The sequence below is a fragment of the Schistocerca americana genome, chromosome 1, assembly GCF_021461395.2.
Source record: "Schistocerca americana isolate TAMUIC-IGC-003095 chromosome 1, iqSchAmer2.1, whole genome shotgun sequence".
In the NCBI taxonomy this organism is placed as follows: Eukaryota; Metazoa; Arthropoda; class Insecta; order Orthoptera; family Acrididae; genus Schistocerca; species Schistocerca americana.
Genome location: NC_060119.1, coordinates 556,804,309 through 556,820,572, shown reverse-complemented (window position 1 = coordinate 556,820,572; position 16,264 = coordinate 556,804,309). Strand labels below are relative to the sequence as shown.

The window sequence follows — 16,264 nt, the reverse complement described above, 5'->3', positions numbered from 1 at the left end:
AGTTTACGCCGAAATACGACTCATTCTGAACATTGCTCAAGGGTATGTTATTTCTGGAATTACGTTGTGTATTTGTCGAATACACGACGTAGTGACGCCTTGACGACGGAATAATAATTAACAACTCAATATCCTCGCAAAAATCATGATGTGACATCGGCTTGGGTGATGGATTGATGATTCACGACATTATATTCTCAACGTTTGAATGCCCATTCTCAAACTGAGCATAGGAACTACAGTCAGCAAGTTCGCGCAAACTGAAAAGTCTGACGCGAACACCCAAAGGACTTTTGGTTATCATTTCATATCAAGGGAGTCATCGCGTTATCGAGTGGTGCAGTCGCTGCATTTATAAGTGGAGAAGATCGATAGACATCGAACACCATTGCTTTAATTACAATCGAGGGCGGCGCACACACTCCAGCGTGCAACACAGTGATATATGCTGGTACAGTGTTCCTTCTGTCATCATCATACAACACAAAAATGACATGTCGATACTCAACTGATACAACTATGAGACGACTTTGGCTCTTTCCAAAGGCAAAAAAACCTTTTGAGTTAGGTGGCTGAATCTACCTATTGGGATTTCCCAGCTATGAAGTCGATCAGTTGGGCTGTACAACAACTGTCAAGTACGCGGCCGAGTTGGTACTCACCGTCGCTGTAGACAGGCGGCAGGAGGCGCGTGTAGGGGGTGTTGGCGGCGCCCCACACGGGGTTGAGCGGGTTGTTGCAAGTGCCGTCCAGCGTGCGGTAGCGGAGGCTGCGCCTGCAGTTGGGCCGGCGGTCGTACTGGCAGTCGGCGGCGGGCACGGAGCTCAGGTTGAGCGCCCCCAGCAGCGAGCCAGCCAGGGGCAGAGGGGCAGGCCACCTGCAGCACACGGCACGCCGCTCAAGGGGTGGACGAGGTGCGCTGCGCCACACCACGCGATCACACGGTGGGCGCCAGTTGCTAAAGCTACACTGCTTATTACGATACTTTAAACTATGGATCCCACTGTCTGTGGAATACAGCCACATTTACATCTACATCTACTACATCTATAACTACCATCTGAAATCTGATACGAAGTGTACCGCTGAGGACTCATCTTTTACCACTTTTTCCTATTTCAAGGGTCACTTCGAAAGAAATGCACACTACTTTTTTTTAATTCATCTTTTATTCTACATGTCTGAAAGTCTTGCAGAGTGTAGATACATCCTTTAGGAACAATATTTTCATTTCTCCATATAATTTCCATCCCTCTCGACTATCTTACACCATCTTGGAACCAGCGCCTGTATACCCGCACGGTAAAATTCTGGACCAACCTGTTGGAGCCACTGTTTCGCAGCGTACACAAGGGAATCATTATCTTCAAACCTTGTTCCACGAAGAGAGTCTTTCAGTTTCCCAAAGAGATGAAGGTCACATGGAACCAGGTCAGGGCTGTAAGGCGGGTGTTTCAGTGTCTTTTGTTGGTTTTTTGTTTCTTTGTGAGCCACTGTCAACATCCCGGGAACCCACTTGACACAAACCTTTTTTTAACGCTAACACTTTCAGTATTCTGCAAACACTTCCTTCGCCTATCCCAACGTAGCGTGACAATTCGTTCACTGTGATGCGTCTGTCAGCAGTTACCAATTCTTTAACTCTCTCCACATTGTCTGGGGTGTGTGCAGTACGAGGCCTGCCGCTGCAAGGACAATCCTCAATATTGGCGTGCCCGTTTTCATCACGTAACCTGCTTGCCCGCAGACTAACTGTACTGCGATCGACAGCAGCATCTCCATACTCCTTTTTCAACCTCTTGTGGATGTTTCTCACTGTCTCGTTTTCACAGCACAAGAATTCTATGACAGCACGTTGATTCTGACGAACATCAAGTGTAGCAGCCATCTTGAAGACATGCTGTGACGGCGCCACTCACGGTAACGGGTTGAACTAAGTTTGAAAACAAGCGGGAAGGATGTATCTACACACTGTAAAACTTTCACACATGCAGAATGAAAACTGTATTTTTACAAAAATAGTGTGCATTTCTTTTGGAGTGACCCTCGTAATCCACTTATGGAGTATGGGAAAAATCATTGCTTAAAAGCCTCCGTGTGTATTGTAATTAGTCTTCATGGTTCCTACGAGGGTGACGCAAAGGGGCAGTAGAATATTCAGAGATTCCTTACTCCAAGTACATTCTTGAGGTTCTGCAAGCGAGATTACGCAAATGCTATATTACTCCTCTTCGATGTTACAAAAATCATGTTGCCTTCATCAACTAATACTTAGAGTCAGGCATTTCAGTAATTTTTGTATGAGGAAATAAAATGTGATGATGAATTTCCTTGCACTGTTTAGCAGTTATCAAACAACAGATTTAATTAACTGCACAGCATTTATGTGTGCCTGTAAGAATAAGCAACAAAATAAAACTATAATCACATTTCCACAGATTCTAGAATATGAGTAAGTGAACTCAGAAATTTGTTGCTGAAATATAAAAACTTCTGATAACTAATGAATATTTCTTTTCACTACCCTTCGCATAAATTAAATAGAGTAGGTAAAAAAGCTGACAGCCGTAACCAACATTTTAATCACATAGGTAAACTCGGCTTACTAAAAAAAAGTAGTTTCAATCTTTAATCTTGAGTACTAAATACATTCCAGAAAAAAATAGGGATAAGAGAGGGCAAAGGGATACATCGGACAAACATCTACATCTAGTGTTTATCCTACATGTAAGTGTAGTGTGGCAGCTCTGCAACTTCGGTTGAGAGCTTTTATTGTGGAAGAGTCAGGTGTATTGTGTTAGTGGGTTGTGCTTTGAAGCTTTCGGGATATGATGTGAGTTAGGGTTTTGGAGCTTTCGATCTAAGTATTTACCATGTAACTGATGGGTACCTGCTATAACAAAATCCCAAAGAATCACTAACACCTCGTATTTAAATATATAGCCTAACTCACGCTTTAAGCTTCTTGTTAGTTTAGCAAGTTGCCATATATGGCAGCTGATACCGGAAGTTCAGAAATCAGCGCCACAGGGCAAATGTCCAAACGTGTACCTTTGCCTGAAAACGTTTTTCTTTTACTTCTTTGGTTTTAATGTTATTTAATATTTTGAATGGACCTTAACTTATAGTTCACTATTTCACAGGGGAAACTAAATTGATGGAGCGCTGTATCAGTCTGGATTCTATGTTCTATGGCCTTACGTTTAAACACTTCCAACATTTACCATACCAGTCTGTCGAAACTAATGACGTAAAACACCCACTGAATATAGAAACACAAGAGGCAGGGGAAGACTGGGCTCTCTCATTCATCGCTTGTCATAATTTAATTTTGATTCAGCCGAAGAAAAGTATCGGGAGGACAGTCGGATTCAATAAAATAAAAATGAATCCTCTTTCAGCAACTTGGAAACTTTGTAATCTAAATATAATTTTCCGCCACATCAAGTCTATAATGAAGACGCAACAGAAATACGGACTGCACCGGAAAACTTCAGAAAATGGTGGCACGAAAAGGCTAAATAATAATAATAATAATAAGAACAATAATAATAATACAATGTATTTCCTTATGTTAAAATGCTTTGTATAAAAATATGTTAGTGTTATGTTTGGATACTGAATAGGAGTACGATGATGGAGACAATGATGATGATGATGATGACTGTGATGATTTTGCTATAGTTAAACATTATACAAGTTAATAATGGCAGTAACTTGACAAATACTGTAATTCTCCTTTAGTCTGTTATAGTTGTAATACTTTCTTTTTGTGTAGAATTTTGCCCCATAACAATGCATTTTTGACTCCAGGTCTAGGCAAAGGTCAATTTTCTTCATTTGTAATATTTTGCTAAATATAACTTTAATACATTATACAAGCAATATTGCAATTATAGTATCGTATAAGGTATGATCCTAGGTGTATTATGCACAATTTCCATTGTCATGTAACAAGGGAAGCAGAAATAAAGAATAGAAAAGCGTTAAGTGCGTCATGGAAAGCAGCGTCTGTAGGCCCACTTATTTGTAAGTTCTTGTTAGAAAAGCATTCTAAACAGATAGGTTGAGTATCAAATCATTATTACTGACAACACAAAACTCGTTTAAATCATCAGAGCAGTGGAATATCTGTGCCACGCTAATTTAATGAGTAATTGAAGTAAGTCAGAAGATATGTCGGTATGCCCCCTGTTATACGTATATTAATTTCGATCGCCATGTTAGTGCTACGCTTTCAACAACGCAGTCGTGTGAAACCCAGCTCATGCTATTCGTCCACGAGACTCAGAGGGCCATAGACACGGGTTCCCAGGTAGATGATGTGTTTCTTGACTTCCACAAGGTGTTTGATACAGTTCCCCACAGTGATTTAATGAAGAAACTAAGAGCACGTGGACTATCAGACCAATTGTGTGATTGGATTGAAGAGTTCCTAGATAACAGAACGCAGCGTGTCATTCTCAATGGAGAGAAGTCTTCGGAAGTAAGTGTGTTTTCAGGTGTGCCGCAGGGGAGTGTCGTAGGACCGTTGCTATTCACAATATATATACACTTCTGGAAATGGAAAAAAGAACACATTGACACCGGTGTGTCAGACCCACCATACTTGCTCCGGACACTGCGAGAGGGCTGTACAAGCAATGATCACACGCACGGGACAGCGGACACACCAGGAACCGCGGTGTTGGCCGTCGAATGGCGCTAGCTGCGCAGCATTTGTGCACCGCCGCCGTCAGTGTCAGCCAGTTTGCCGTGGCATACGGAGCTCCATCGCAGTCTTTAACACTGGTAGCATGCCGCGACAGCGTGGACGTGAACCGTATGTGCAGTTGACGGACTTTGAGCGAGGGCGTATAGTGGGCATGCGCGAGGCCGAGTGGACGTATCGCCGAATTGCTCAACACGTGGGGCGTGAGGTCTCCACAGTACATCGATGTTGTCGCCAGTGGTCGGCGGAAGGTGCACGTGCCCGTCGACCTGGGACCGGACCGCAGCGACGCACGGATGCAAGCCAAGACCGTAGGATCCTACGCAGTGCCGTAGGGGACCGCACCGCCACTTCCCAGCAAATTAGGGACACTGTTGCTCCTGGGGTATCGGCGAGGACCATTCGCAACCGTCTCCATGAAGCTGGGCTACGGTCCCGCACACCGTTAGGCCGTCTTCCTCTCACGCCCCAACATCGTGCAGCCCGCCTCCAGTGGTGTCGCGACAGGCGTGAATGGAGGGACGAATGGAGACGTGTCGTCTTCAGCGATGAGAGTCGCTTCTGCCTTGGTGCCAATGATGGTCGTATGCGTGTTTGGCGCCGTGCAGGTGAGCGCCACAATCAGGACTGCATACGACCGAGGCACACAGGGCCAACACCCGGCATCATGGTGTGGGGAGCGATCTCCTACACTGGCCGTACACCACTGGTGATCGTCGAGGGGACACTGAATAGTGCACGGTACATCCAAACCGTCATCGAACCCATCGTTCTACCATTCCTAGACCGGCAAGGGAACTTGCTGTTCCAACAGGACAATGCACGTCCGCATGTATCCCGTGCCACCCAACGTGCTCTAGAAGGTGTAAGTCAACTACCCTGGCCAGCAAGATCTCCGGATCTGTCCCCCATTGAGCATGTTTGGGACTGGATGAAGCGTCGTCTCACGCGGTCTGCACGTCCAGCACGAACGCTGGTCCAACTGAGGCGCCAGGTGGAAATGGCATGGCAAGCCATTCCACAGGACTACATCCAGCATCTCTACGATCGTCTCCATGGGAGAATAGCAGCCTGCATTGCTGCGAAAGGTGGATATACACTGTACTAGTGCCGACATTGTGCATGCTCTGTTGCCTGTGTCTATGTGCCTGTGGTTCTGTCATTGTGATCATGTGATGTATCTGACCCCAGGAATGTGTCAATAAAGTTTCCCCTTCCTGGGACAATGAATTCACGGTGTTCTTATTTCAATTTCCAGGAGTGTAAATGACCTTGTGGATAACATCGGAAGTTCACTGAGGCTTTTTGCTGATGATGCTGTAGTATATCGAGAGCTTGTAACAATGTAAAATTGTACTGAAATGCAGGAGGATCTGCAACGAATTGACGCATGGTGCAGGGAATAGCAATTGAATCTCAATGTGGACAAATGAAATGTGCTGTGAAAACACAGAAAGAAAGATTCTTTATCCTTTAGCTACAATATAGCAGGTCAGCAACTGGAAGCAGCTAATTCCATAAATTTTCAGGGAGTAGACGTTAGGAGTGATTGAAAATGGAATGACCATATAAAATTAATCGTCGGTAAAGCATATGCCAGACTCAGATTCAGTGGAAGAATCCTAAGGAAATGCAGTCCGAAAACAAAGGAAGCAGCGTTACGGAGATGACAGATAAACTGCAATGGAAGATTCTGCAAGAGAGACGCTCAGTAGCTCGGTACGGGCTTCTGTTGAAGTTTCGAGAACATACCTTCACCGAGGAGTCAAGCAGTATATTGATCCCTCCTAAGTATATCTCGCGAAGAGGCCATGAGGATAAGATCAGAGGGATTAGAGCCCACACAGAGGCATACCGACAATCTTCCTTTCCACGAATAATATGAGACTGGAATAGGAGGGAGAACCGATAGAGGTACTCAGGGTACCCTCCTCCACACACCGTTGGGTGGCTTGCGGAGTATGGATGTAGATGTAGGTAGTCCTATGTGGTATGGGTCCACACACTTGAGCAATATTCTATAATGTAACGCCCAAGTGATTTGTTGACTTATTTACCCATTATAATAATAATAATAATTATTATTATTAGATCTTGGGTTTCCTTAGGAAGATTGATTAGTGGTGTGCTTTCAGGCATATAGATGAGTTGCGGTTTAATTTTATGCACAATATTTCGACAACTGACGCAACGGCATGTCTTACGTTAGGGAGGCTATTGCTGCACTCGTGGAGACGCACACAGAACATTAGCGACACACCCGACTAAAACAACCAAGCAAACCAGTTCTGCCTTAGCACTGCCTCAAACACAATCAAAACTGAACACAATGAGACGAGTATCACAGCATAATACTTCCAGTTTCCGCGACAACGTAATTAAGGAGTCTATCGAAATATAGGAGTCGCTAAACATATTAATCTATGATGGAGGTTTAGATTTAAACAGGGTTTTTGGTCCAGTACTCACTTTACTAACATCACCACGGCCATCCCGTCCATCAAAGATGGAAAACGCTAAGGGAATATAGACATATGTCTCATGGAAATAAAAGTGAGCTCTCTGAGTAGCAAAAGAACATCAAACTTCGTAATGGGTGCTGGTACCCTAACACGGCCATAAATAACGGCTCGACATCAACAGTACTTCACAATCTGGTTGGAGACCACCTGAAGAAGACGACCGTGCTGGTTGTCGAAGCGTGCATGAAACTGAGTATGCTGTACACCCAAAAAAACATTAATAACAATAATAAATAATAATCATCATTATTCTGAATTCGTCGATAATGTCCTATGAAATTGTGAGAGGTGTCACAGTAGTTAATTAAGTAATTAGTATTCAGAGGAGGGGACTTGAAATACTAGTCTATTTATCCAGGTTACATATAAACTATGCTGGCTTTGAAGCCGCACTACTACGTTAGTGGGGTATAGCAGACCACATAATTTAAGAATCAGAACGAAGTTTGGGAAAACGGCAACGATTATTTGTTGCAATAGGTATCTAGAAAATATACAATGATCTTTCTGATTAGATGAAACTACTTGTAATTTTCACATAAAAAAGCACAAATGGGGACAAATAAAAAAACCACACTTTTGCATAGGTTTTGTTTTTCTGTCAACATTCCACACACACACTTCATATCTTAATTTTCTTTGTGCATTTTCTTTGTGCCTCTTGAAGTTTACTTATCCCTAAAAATGAGCTTATGCTCCTTCCTGAACTTTTCACTATTTGCTCTTATTTTTTTTACACGTACGTGAAAATATAATATTTAACAGGCGATCAGAAACAAGCAAATACCAAGCTTGCAAGGTATGATCAAATTCAATGTATCCAGCACTTTTTATCTTCTTAATCGCAGAAGTGTGGATCATTGAGAGTCATTTTCAGAGGCTTTAAGGGACCTGTCATATCGCGAAATCACATAGCCAATGGAAACTTTTATAAGAAAGATATTGCGAAGTGAGCGGAGCAGTGGGGAAAGGAAAGGTGTACACCTTCATGCTGTTTGGGTCCAAATTGAAAAATTTTCTGATATTTCACATTTTAACAGTAATAATGGAGAACACTTCCTCCAGTGTTCAAATAAAATATAAACTTGTGGCGATTTACCCCTGCTTTGCACAGGTACCAGTAAGTATTTATAGCCATATGACTTGTCTAGTATAGTGGTAATAAATTATAGATTCTAACCCTCCTCGAGAATCAGTCTGTCTGTAACAAAATCCCTACAGTAGTTCATGCGATTAATCTTTATATTCCGAAAGAAAAACGGGACTAGTGGTTAAATTCTTAGAGTTTACCCATTTCCTACGAAATATTTATTAGTTACACACAAACCTTCTTTGTGAATGAGTGAATCTGTTAGTGGAAAATGCATAAAAATCCTTCCAGTATGTACTGATATTAGACTTGGCATACAGACTTGAATCATCTGTTTTCAGTCAATTTGCACAAAATATTTATAAATCTTCCTTGTGAATCAGTATGTCATTTAACTTCCAAATACTCAGAAGAAAAACCCAGTGGGGGGATAGCTTTAATTTAGAATATATAGTGGCAGGCATGTATAAATTCTGGTCAAGCTTCACCGCTCTCTGGAGTTGTGGTGACTATTATTCTGCTTTCCCAACCAGATACCACCTCCTCCATAGCTGATCGGTTGCACTGTTATGAATCCTTCAGCACCACAGTTGTGAACATAACCTAAAATTCACAGGCAGAGTTGCCTGATGCGACCTATTGTAAATTCTCAGAGCAGCCCAACTTACAATATCAACAAGAAACTGAATTTGGTTTACAGCAATACGTACAGATTTGAAGAGACACACTCAGTACAAAATGAACTAATGAATGATATAAAGGACATAAAGATTCCAAAGACAGCTAACCTTTACACAAATGTACCTGTCAAGAAAACAATAGAAATTAGTAAAAGTGACTTGCTTAAGCACAAATCTTGATTTAACTAGAAATATTTGAGTACATTGATTTGTTAACACTAGTACTATCACATACCTACTTTTCATTTAACAATGAAATCTATCAACAGAAAGATGGCCTAGCTATGGGCAGCTGCCTTGCTAATTTACTTAAAATGGAAGTTATTTAAAGAAAACAGCCAGATAGTTAATAAAAGCTATTATAAAGGATTTGTTGATCAGATAATAATTTTATTTGGTGGCACAACAGAAAAAAATTTAGGACCTTGCAAAAGAAATGAATAAAATAAAACAAAAAATCATCTTCATTTTGGACACCAGGCAGTCAAAGATTTAAATTTCCGGGATTTCCAAAGTAGTTTCAATAACAGACATAAACTTCAAGTGTACAGAAAATCAACATACACAGATGCTACAATCAATAAAAACTCATGCCACTCAGATAAGTACTAATTGGCTTCATAAACAGCAATGCTCAAAAGAAAGCACAAAGTCTCATAATAAACTGCTGACCAAATTGATGAACTAATACTTAATAGTGTCAATTGTTTACAGTAATAACTACAGTCCAAATGAAATGAAATGAATTCTCATATAACCAATCAAAAAGACAAACCAACACCAAATAACACCACAGCTCAACTAACATCCAAATATGTATGCAGGCACTTTTTAGGAAAACTGTCGTATAAAGTAGCAAACTTTTTCTGAGGAACAAATATCAGAATCAGCTTTTGCACAAATAACGAAATAAAGGACAAAGCCATCCATAATATTAACAATAACAGTAAGTCATTCGATCTGCCAGAAATACACAAACTTAACTTCATTCCACCTTCGAAGATATACATTGGCCAAACAGGAAGAAATTTCAATATACGATTCTGATAATACATGGATGCTCTTCACTTAAAGGAACTTAATCAAATCTACATTTGCTTTATACATAGCTGAAGACGAACGTTAAGTGACAGACATAGCACACAACCTACACGTGCTTCACTTGGCCAACAAAGGTAAAAGAATGAACCTACTCGAAGAAATTTAAATTTATTTTCACAAATGTGCATCGCCAGATCACATTATACACGACAAGCGGTACTGAACAAAGTGTTTCTAAGAAACATCCATAATTATTTATATGACTGTTGTCATATCCATTACGAGCCCATCCAAGCGAACATTATCTAAACTCACAAACTGCAGGTACGGATTCCAGACTGGAAATGGAGGAAAGATGGTCCTGTGAAGATGTGTCCAGAAACGGACGGTATGCGTGCTACAACAACAAATCGTCCCAGAACACAGAACAGAGCAGCATTGCATCCAAGTCACAACAGACGATCAAAGGGCCTCCATGGGATTTCAGGTGGTAGGGATTGTAGCAGTTGTCATGCAGGATACACAGAATCGTACTGTGGCTCACATCATGTTGGCGGGCCACGTGGCTGGAACTTGTAGCAGGATTCGTCTTAACATCCTGTAGAACCCGGTCCTCCAAATCTGTTGTTCGCAAAGTGCGCCACCTCTCTGCATATTCGTACTTCTGAAAGATCCCATGGTCACACTAACGTCCGGAAAGAGCTTGAAATGTTGTGTAATGTGGTTGGAGTCTGTGAGAGTACTTGCTTTTGTATAGCCGTGCTGCGTCTCGGCCGTTTGTATGTGCTTAGCCGCACGCAACACCATCTCAGCTTGTCCCCGACATGAATACCGGGCCATTCTGCTGCTTACAGTAGGCTACGTCAATCACACAGCTTGCAACACACAAGGAACACAGGGCACGTGGTCAGAGAAACTGTCATTCGTCAGCGCCATCTATCGTGGCAACAATGCATTTTGAGAACACATGTTCATAGGACCTTCCTTCCTACATTTACAGTCAGGAATCCGTCCCTGTAGTTTGTCGATTTTATTAATGTTCACTCTGTAATAGCAACTCTGCATCATGTAAGTCAGCTGTTCTCCCATTATCGATTATAAATATCACTCCAGAAATGGTAGTCGACATGAAAGTTCCGAAATGAGTTTCTGATAGCGCAAGTAAGTCAGAATATGGTGTGCCAGTAGGTTCCGATCAGCTGATAAACCAAAGAGACACCTAGCGCATGTCCAAGCTGAACATTTCGAAAATTCTCATCCCTGTGGCCCTCATTGTTGTATATTAACACCACACTGCTGCTTTCTGAACTATGTTTCGCGATTTTCCTCCCCCCCCCCCTCCGTTTACCCTTGTCGCCCATTGAATGAGGTCGTAAAGTCTCTTGTCACGCCAGTTAATATTTTGTTGAAGCATATTGGTAAAATTACCAGCCCAAAGTTGGCACATTTGATGAGCTTCTGACTGCAGATGTATCAGTTTATCTACGTTGTTCTTAATATATTATACGGAAATACTTACCTAATTATTGAAAATGTATCTCTTTTTTTAATGTTGCAGCCTTTAGGTCCTTGTCCCGCCTATTTTTTAAACTTATCTGTGTACCTATGAATGGATGCATACGGTCACATGCAAAGCGAATCACTTCAGCTCTCTGCATCTCAACGAATGGCACGCTATAGGAAAATGCTCTTACATGACTAAGCCTATTGCATGTTTAACAGAGTGAAGAAGGCTCGATGCCTTATAAAGGATATTTGCAGAAATACACTGGCACACCATCACGCCATGGCAAGCACTGGGTGCTGCCGTTCACTTGTTGGTCAGTGCCTGGCTAGTTACCAAAACCAGGGAAGTGTCCGGAAAACCAACTGTAAGAGTTGCGTGTTGCATTAGAAAGTACGTCCAGGCACAGTCCTTGTGATAGCGACTAACGTTTTTCTCGTCCAATTACAAATTACAATGTGTTCCATGCATAAAACAACATGAGTCATATAGTCGCCTCCAAGTTGCAAACGTTAGAAAGTGTACTAGGAATCAAGTGAAGTCTATGTTTTCCTTCTTCTTCCCAGTGTCAGAACTGTGTCATTGACTACCTTGTACAGATGGCTCTGACATTTTTGGTCAGGGCTGGAAATTGAATTATTTTTTCAATGTGAGGTCAATATGTTCATGGATGTTTGACAAACATTGGGTGTCAGGTTGGATGTCTCGAACTAGCATTCGGTTAATCTGCATCGTTATTAGGCTTGAAACTTACTCTCTGAGATAACTTGATTCTAGGAACAGCTTGGAGCAAGAGCTGCTGTGGAGACTGAAAAGCTTTAGTAAGATGTGGCTTGTGAGAGGCAGACATGTACACTCACAGGCTGGAGATGTGTGCGACCAGCTGCCTGGCTCGCCTCCTGATGTTGGCGGCGCGCTGCAGCAGCTGGCGCACCTCCGGGGAGTCCGGCAGCGCCTGGTGGCCGGCAAACACCAGACCGTCGGCAGTCCCCGAGCTGGCCGCAGACCGCGCCGACACCGCGTCCTCGGGCTCCTCTTCATCATCAGTCCATGCCAGCCGCGACAGCTTCTCCACGTCAGCTGCACGTACAGGAAACTAACAACTTGCTGGAATCGTAACTCTAAACAGAATATCAACATAAGCTCACCGGACGCTATATAGCCATCCCTTAAAAGAGCACACCCGTCGCTGTGGGTCAGTGGTCCCCACCCTGGGAATAATTATCCCCTGAGGGCTAAAATGAAGTTTTCTGAGTGACAAAAACTAAACGATTTGATTCTGTTTCACTCACTAAACTAAATCATTTTTAAATATCACTGCTATTATCACCATTTTGTAAGACTCTAATATTGATTGTATAAGTTAGCAATAATTACATTTTCGCAGTTAATACTATGGAGGTTACAGATTCCTCACATAGTCCATCCACTAAACACATATACTGGGCTTCGTCCAACACACGGCTGATGATAAAAGTGAGACATATACACTGAAGCGCCAAAGAAACTAGTATAGGCATTTGTATTCAAATACAGATATATGTAAACAGGCAGAATACAGCGCCGCGGTCGGCAACAAGTGTCTGGCGCAGTTGTTAGAATCGTTCAACGTGACAGAAGTGCAACCCTTCCGCAAATTACTGCAGATTTCAATGCTGGGCCATCAACATGTGTCAGCGTGCGAGCCATTCAACGAAACATCTTAGATATGGGCTTCCGGAGGCGAAGGCCCACTCGTGTACCCTTGACGACTGCACGACACAAAGCTTAACGTTTCGCCTGGGCCCGTCAACACCGACATTGGACTGTTGATGACTGTAAATATGTTCCTTGGTCGGACGAGTCTCGTTTCAAATTCCGTCGAGCGGATGAACGTGCACGGTATGGAGACAACCTCGTGAATCCATGTCCCTGTATGTCAGCGGGGAACTGTTCAAGCTGGAGGAGGCTCTGTAACGGTGTGGGGCGTGTGCAGTTCGGGTGATATGGGACCACTGGTACGTCTAGATACGACTCATAGGTGACATGTACGTAAGCATCCTGTCTGATCACCTGCCTCCGTTCATGTCCATTGTGCATTAGGACGGACTTGGGCAATTCCAGCGGGACTATGCGACACCCCACACCTGCAGAATTGCTACAGAGTAGCTCTAGGAGCACTCATCTGAGTTTAAACACTTCCGCTGTCTGCCAAACTGCATATCTGGGATGCCTTGCAACGTGCTGTTCAGGAGAGGTCTCCACCCTATTGTACTCTTAAGAGTTATGGACAGCCCTGCAGAATTCATGGTGTCAATTCCCGCCAGAACTACTTCAGACATTAGTAGAGTCCATGCCACGTCGGGTTGCGGCACTTCTGCTCGCGGGGGTCCTACATGATATTCGATAGGTGTACCAATTTCTTTGGCGCTTCAGTGTAGTACTTGCAGTAGTCCAGAAACTGTTCATTACTTGCTTAGAACAGAGAAATGAATTAATTGACAGCATGACACAGCGGTAACTACATAAGGGCTAATATAGTGCTGTACACAGTTTCATTATAGTAATAGTGGTATTAGCGTGGATACATACAAAGCATTAACAGCTTGACGTCTTCCAATTTCTGCCAGTTCAGAATAAGGAGTGCAGCAATGAAATGACTTACGAACAGTGAGTATAGTGCACACATCTGAACTTGTTTCATGTTAAATGACGTTCCAGTGCGCAGGTCAAGCAAGTACCCAGTGTAGTGGAGTAATGCAGGGGAAGCATGTTTTGTATCAAGTGTATACCCTTACTGTGGATAGTAAGCTTTCTCTTCTGAGAAGGAGTTCTGGGTAGCACTTACGATACACCACGAATTCCTTCATCACTTTTCCAACACACACACACACACACACACACACATACACACACACACACAACTAAATATCATTCATCTTTCATCATTTTAAAAATAAAAGTGTTCCAAGAAAGGTCTTTCATTCCACAATTTAGTTAGATGCTAAAGTTGGAGATAAATGTTGGGGAGGGGTCAACAGATGGCGAGGGGGGGGGGGGGGGTACTGATCTAAGAAAGGTTAGGAACCACTGCTGTAAATGATGTACGCTTTATGCGGTTCTCGACCACTAACGTAAGTCATGCAATGAAATTGCGTGCACTTAGCATTCGGTTGGGTGGAAGCAGTGTAGTAAGATGGGCCGACCTGGAGACGTGACAGAATGGCATAAGGAAACTATTCTGTTTGGGCGCCCACAACCACACCGAAAGTCAAGGTACCCGATTTGTTGTCGTTTCAACGCAGACTGTCCAGTACGTTTACAAGGAATGTTTACCACTCACAGTCATGTAATATGATCCTAAACATATCCTGACCGACAGGGACTGGAGTCAATTGCCACGCCTTGTCACTAACATTCGGTTTCAAACGAGACAGAAGTCGCCGCTGTCAAAGAATGCAATGCCATCTCTACCAGTTTCCGAGTGAAGATTACGAAGGGAAATACAATGCACATTCGGAGCTGGGTAACTCGGAAAAAGGTCATTGTTCACAGTGGTAGATAATGCTGAACATCTCCAGTGGTCTCCAGCGGCTCAGACAACACACAAAATTGAGGAGAATATTGTGGTTGGATGAGTGGTGACTTTACTTCTCAAATAACGCAAGGTGTCGAGTGCACTGGTGACCCATTGCCGAGGTGCTTAACAGACAGACTTTGTAGGGTGTAGTTCATGTGAGAGGTGTTTTCCTTATTGTGACTTGGGTCCACTTATTCAGATTACCGTGAACATGAACAGAGTTGTTCAGGTCACCTTATTAATGGCCAACTGTCACCTTTACTTCCACTTCCGCATGATAAGTATGCTGTGGGTACTCCCATCTTCTAAGACGACAGCAGTTTTTCGTTTTGACGAACATCAGGCATCTTACCACACCCTGACTATCCCCTACGTCACCTGATCACAATCCCACAGAAAATGTGTCGGGATATTTGAAAACGAGGGTTAACGTGGCAACCAATATCGATGCAATTTGGTAGCTCCACGGAATCTAATGAGTGGCTTCAGCTGGATGCGTCATACCGGAATAAACTTGTGGACTCTCTTCCTCGCTGAATCAAGGACATTATGAGGGCTCGAGGCGGTATTACATCGCATTTGCGTGATTTTTCCTATGGATGCCTAGCATTTTGTCCAGTATGCAGGTCTTTCAGACTAAAAATTTCTTCAAGATAAATTCTACATGCATTCTGCCACATGGGCAGTGAAGGGCTGGCTACTGTTCGAAACACGGTACTTGCCCAGCTGTGTTGGTAACGTTCGCTGAGTAACTACCGTGTAGTAGTCAGACGCGACAATTCTGCAAGCAGTGAGTGAGACGTTCCTGTGCATATGCAAATATACACTCCTGGAAATGGAAAAAAGAACACATTGACACCGGTGTGTCAGACCCACATACTTGCTCCGGACACTGCGAGAGGGCTGTACAAGCAATGATCACACGCACGGCACAGCGGACACACCAGGAACCGCGGTGTTGGCCGTCGAATGGCGCTAGCTGCGCAGCATTTGTGCACCGCCGCCGTCAGTGTCAGCCAGTTTGCTGAGTAACTACCGTGTAGTAGTCAGACGCGACAATTCTGCAAGCAGTGAGTGAGACGTTCCTGTGCATATGCAAATATACACTCCTGGAAATGGAAAAAAGAACACATTGACACCGGTGTGTCAGACCCACC

The 16,264-nt window shown here is 43.2% G+C and overlaps 1 protein-coding gene across 1 annotated transcript in view; it reads right to left on the bottom strand.

Moving 5' to 3' along the window:
* Positions 1 to 16,264, bottom strand: part of LOC124576936 (peroxidase-like) — a 169,004-nt gene that overhangs the window by 140,562 nt on the left and 12,178 nt on the right. The window contains exons 2-3 of the mRNA XM_047131216.1: positions 12,409 to 12,628; positions 663 to 877 (exon numbers count right to left, since the gene is read on the bottom strand). Of these exons, the coding sequence (XP_046987172.1) occupies positions 663 to 877; positions 12,409 to 12,628 (435 nt within the window). The remainder of the gene's footprint in view (positions 1 to 662; positions 878 to 12,408; positions 12,629 to 16,264) is intronic.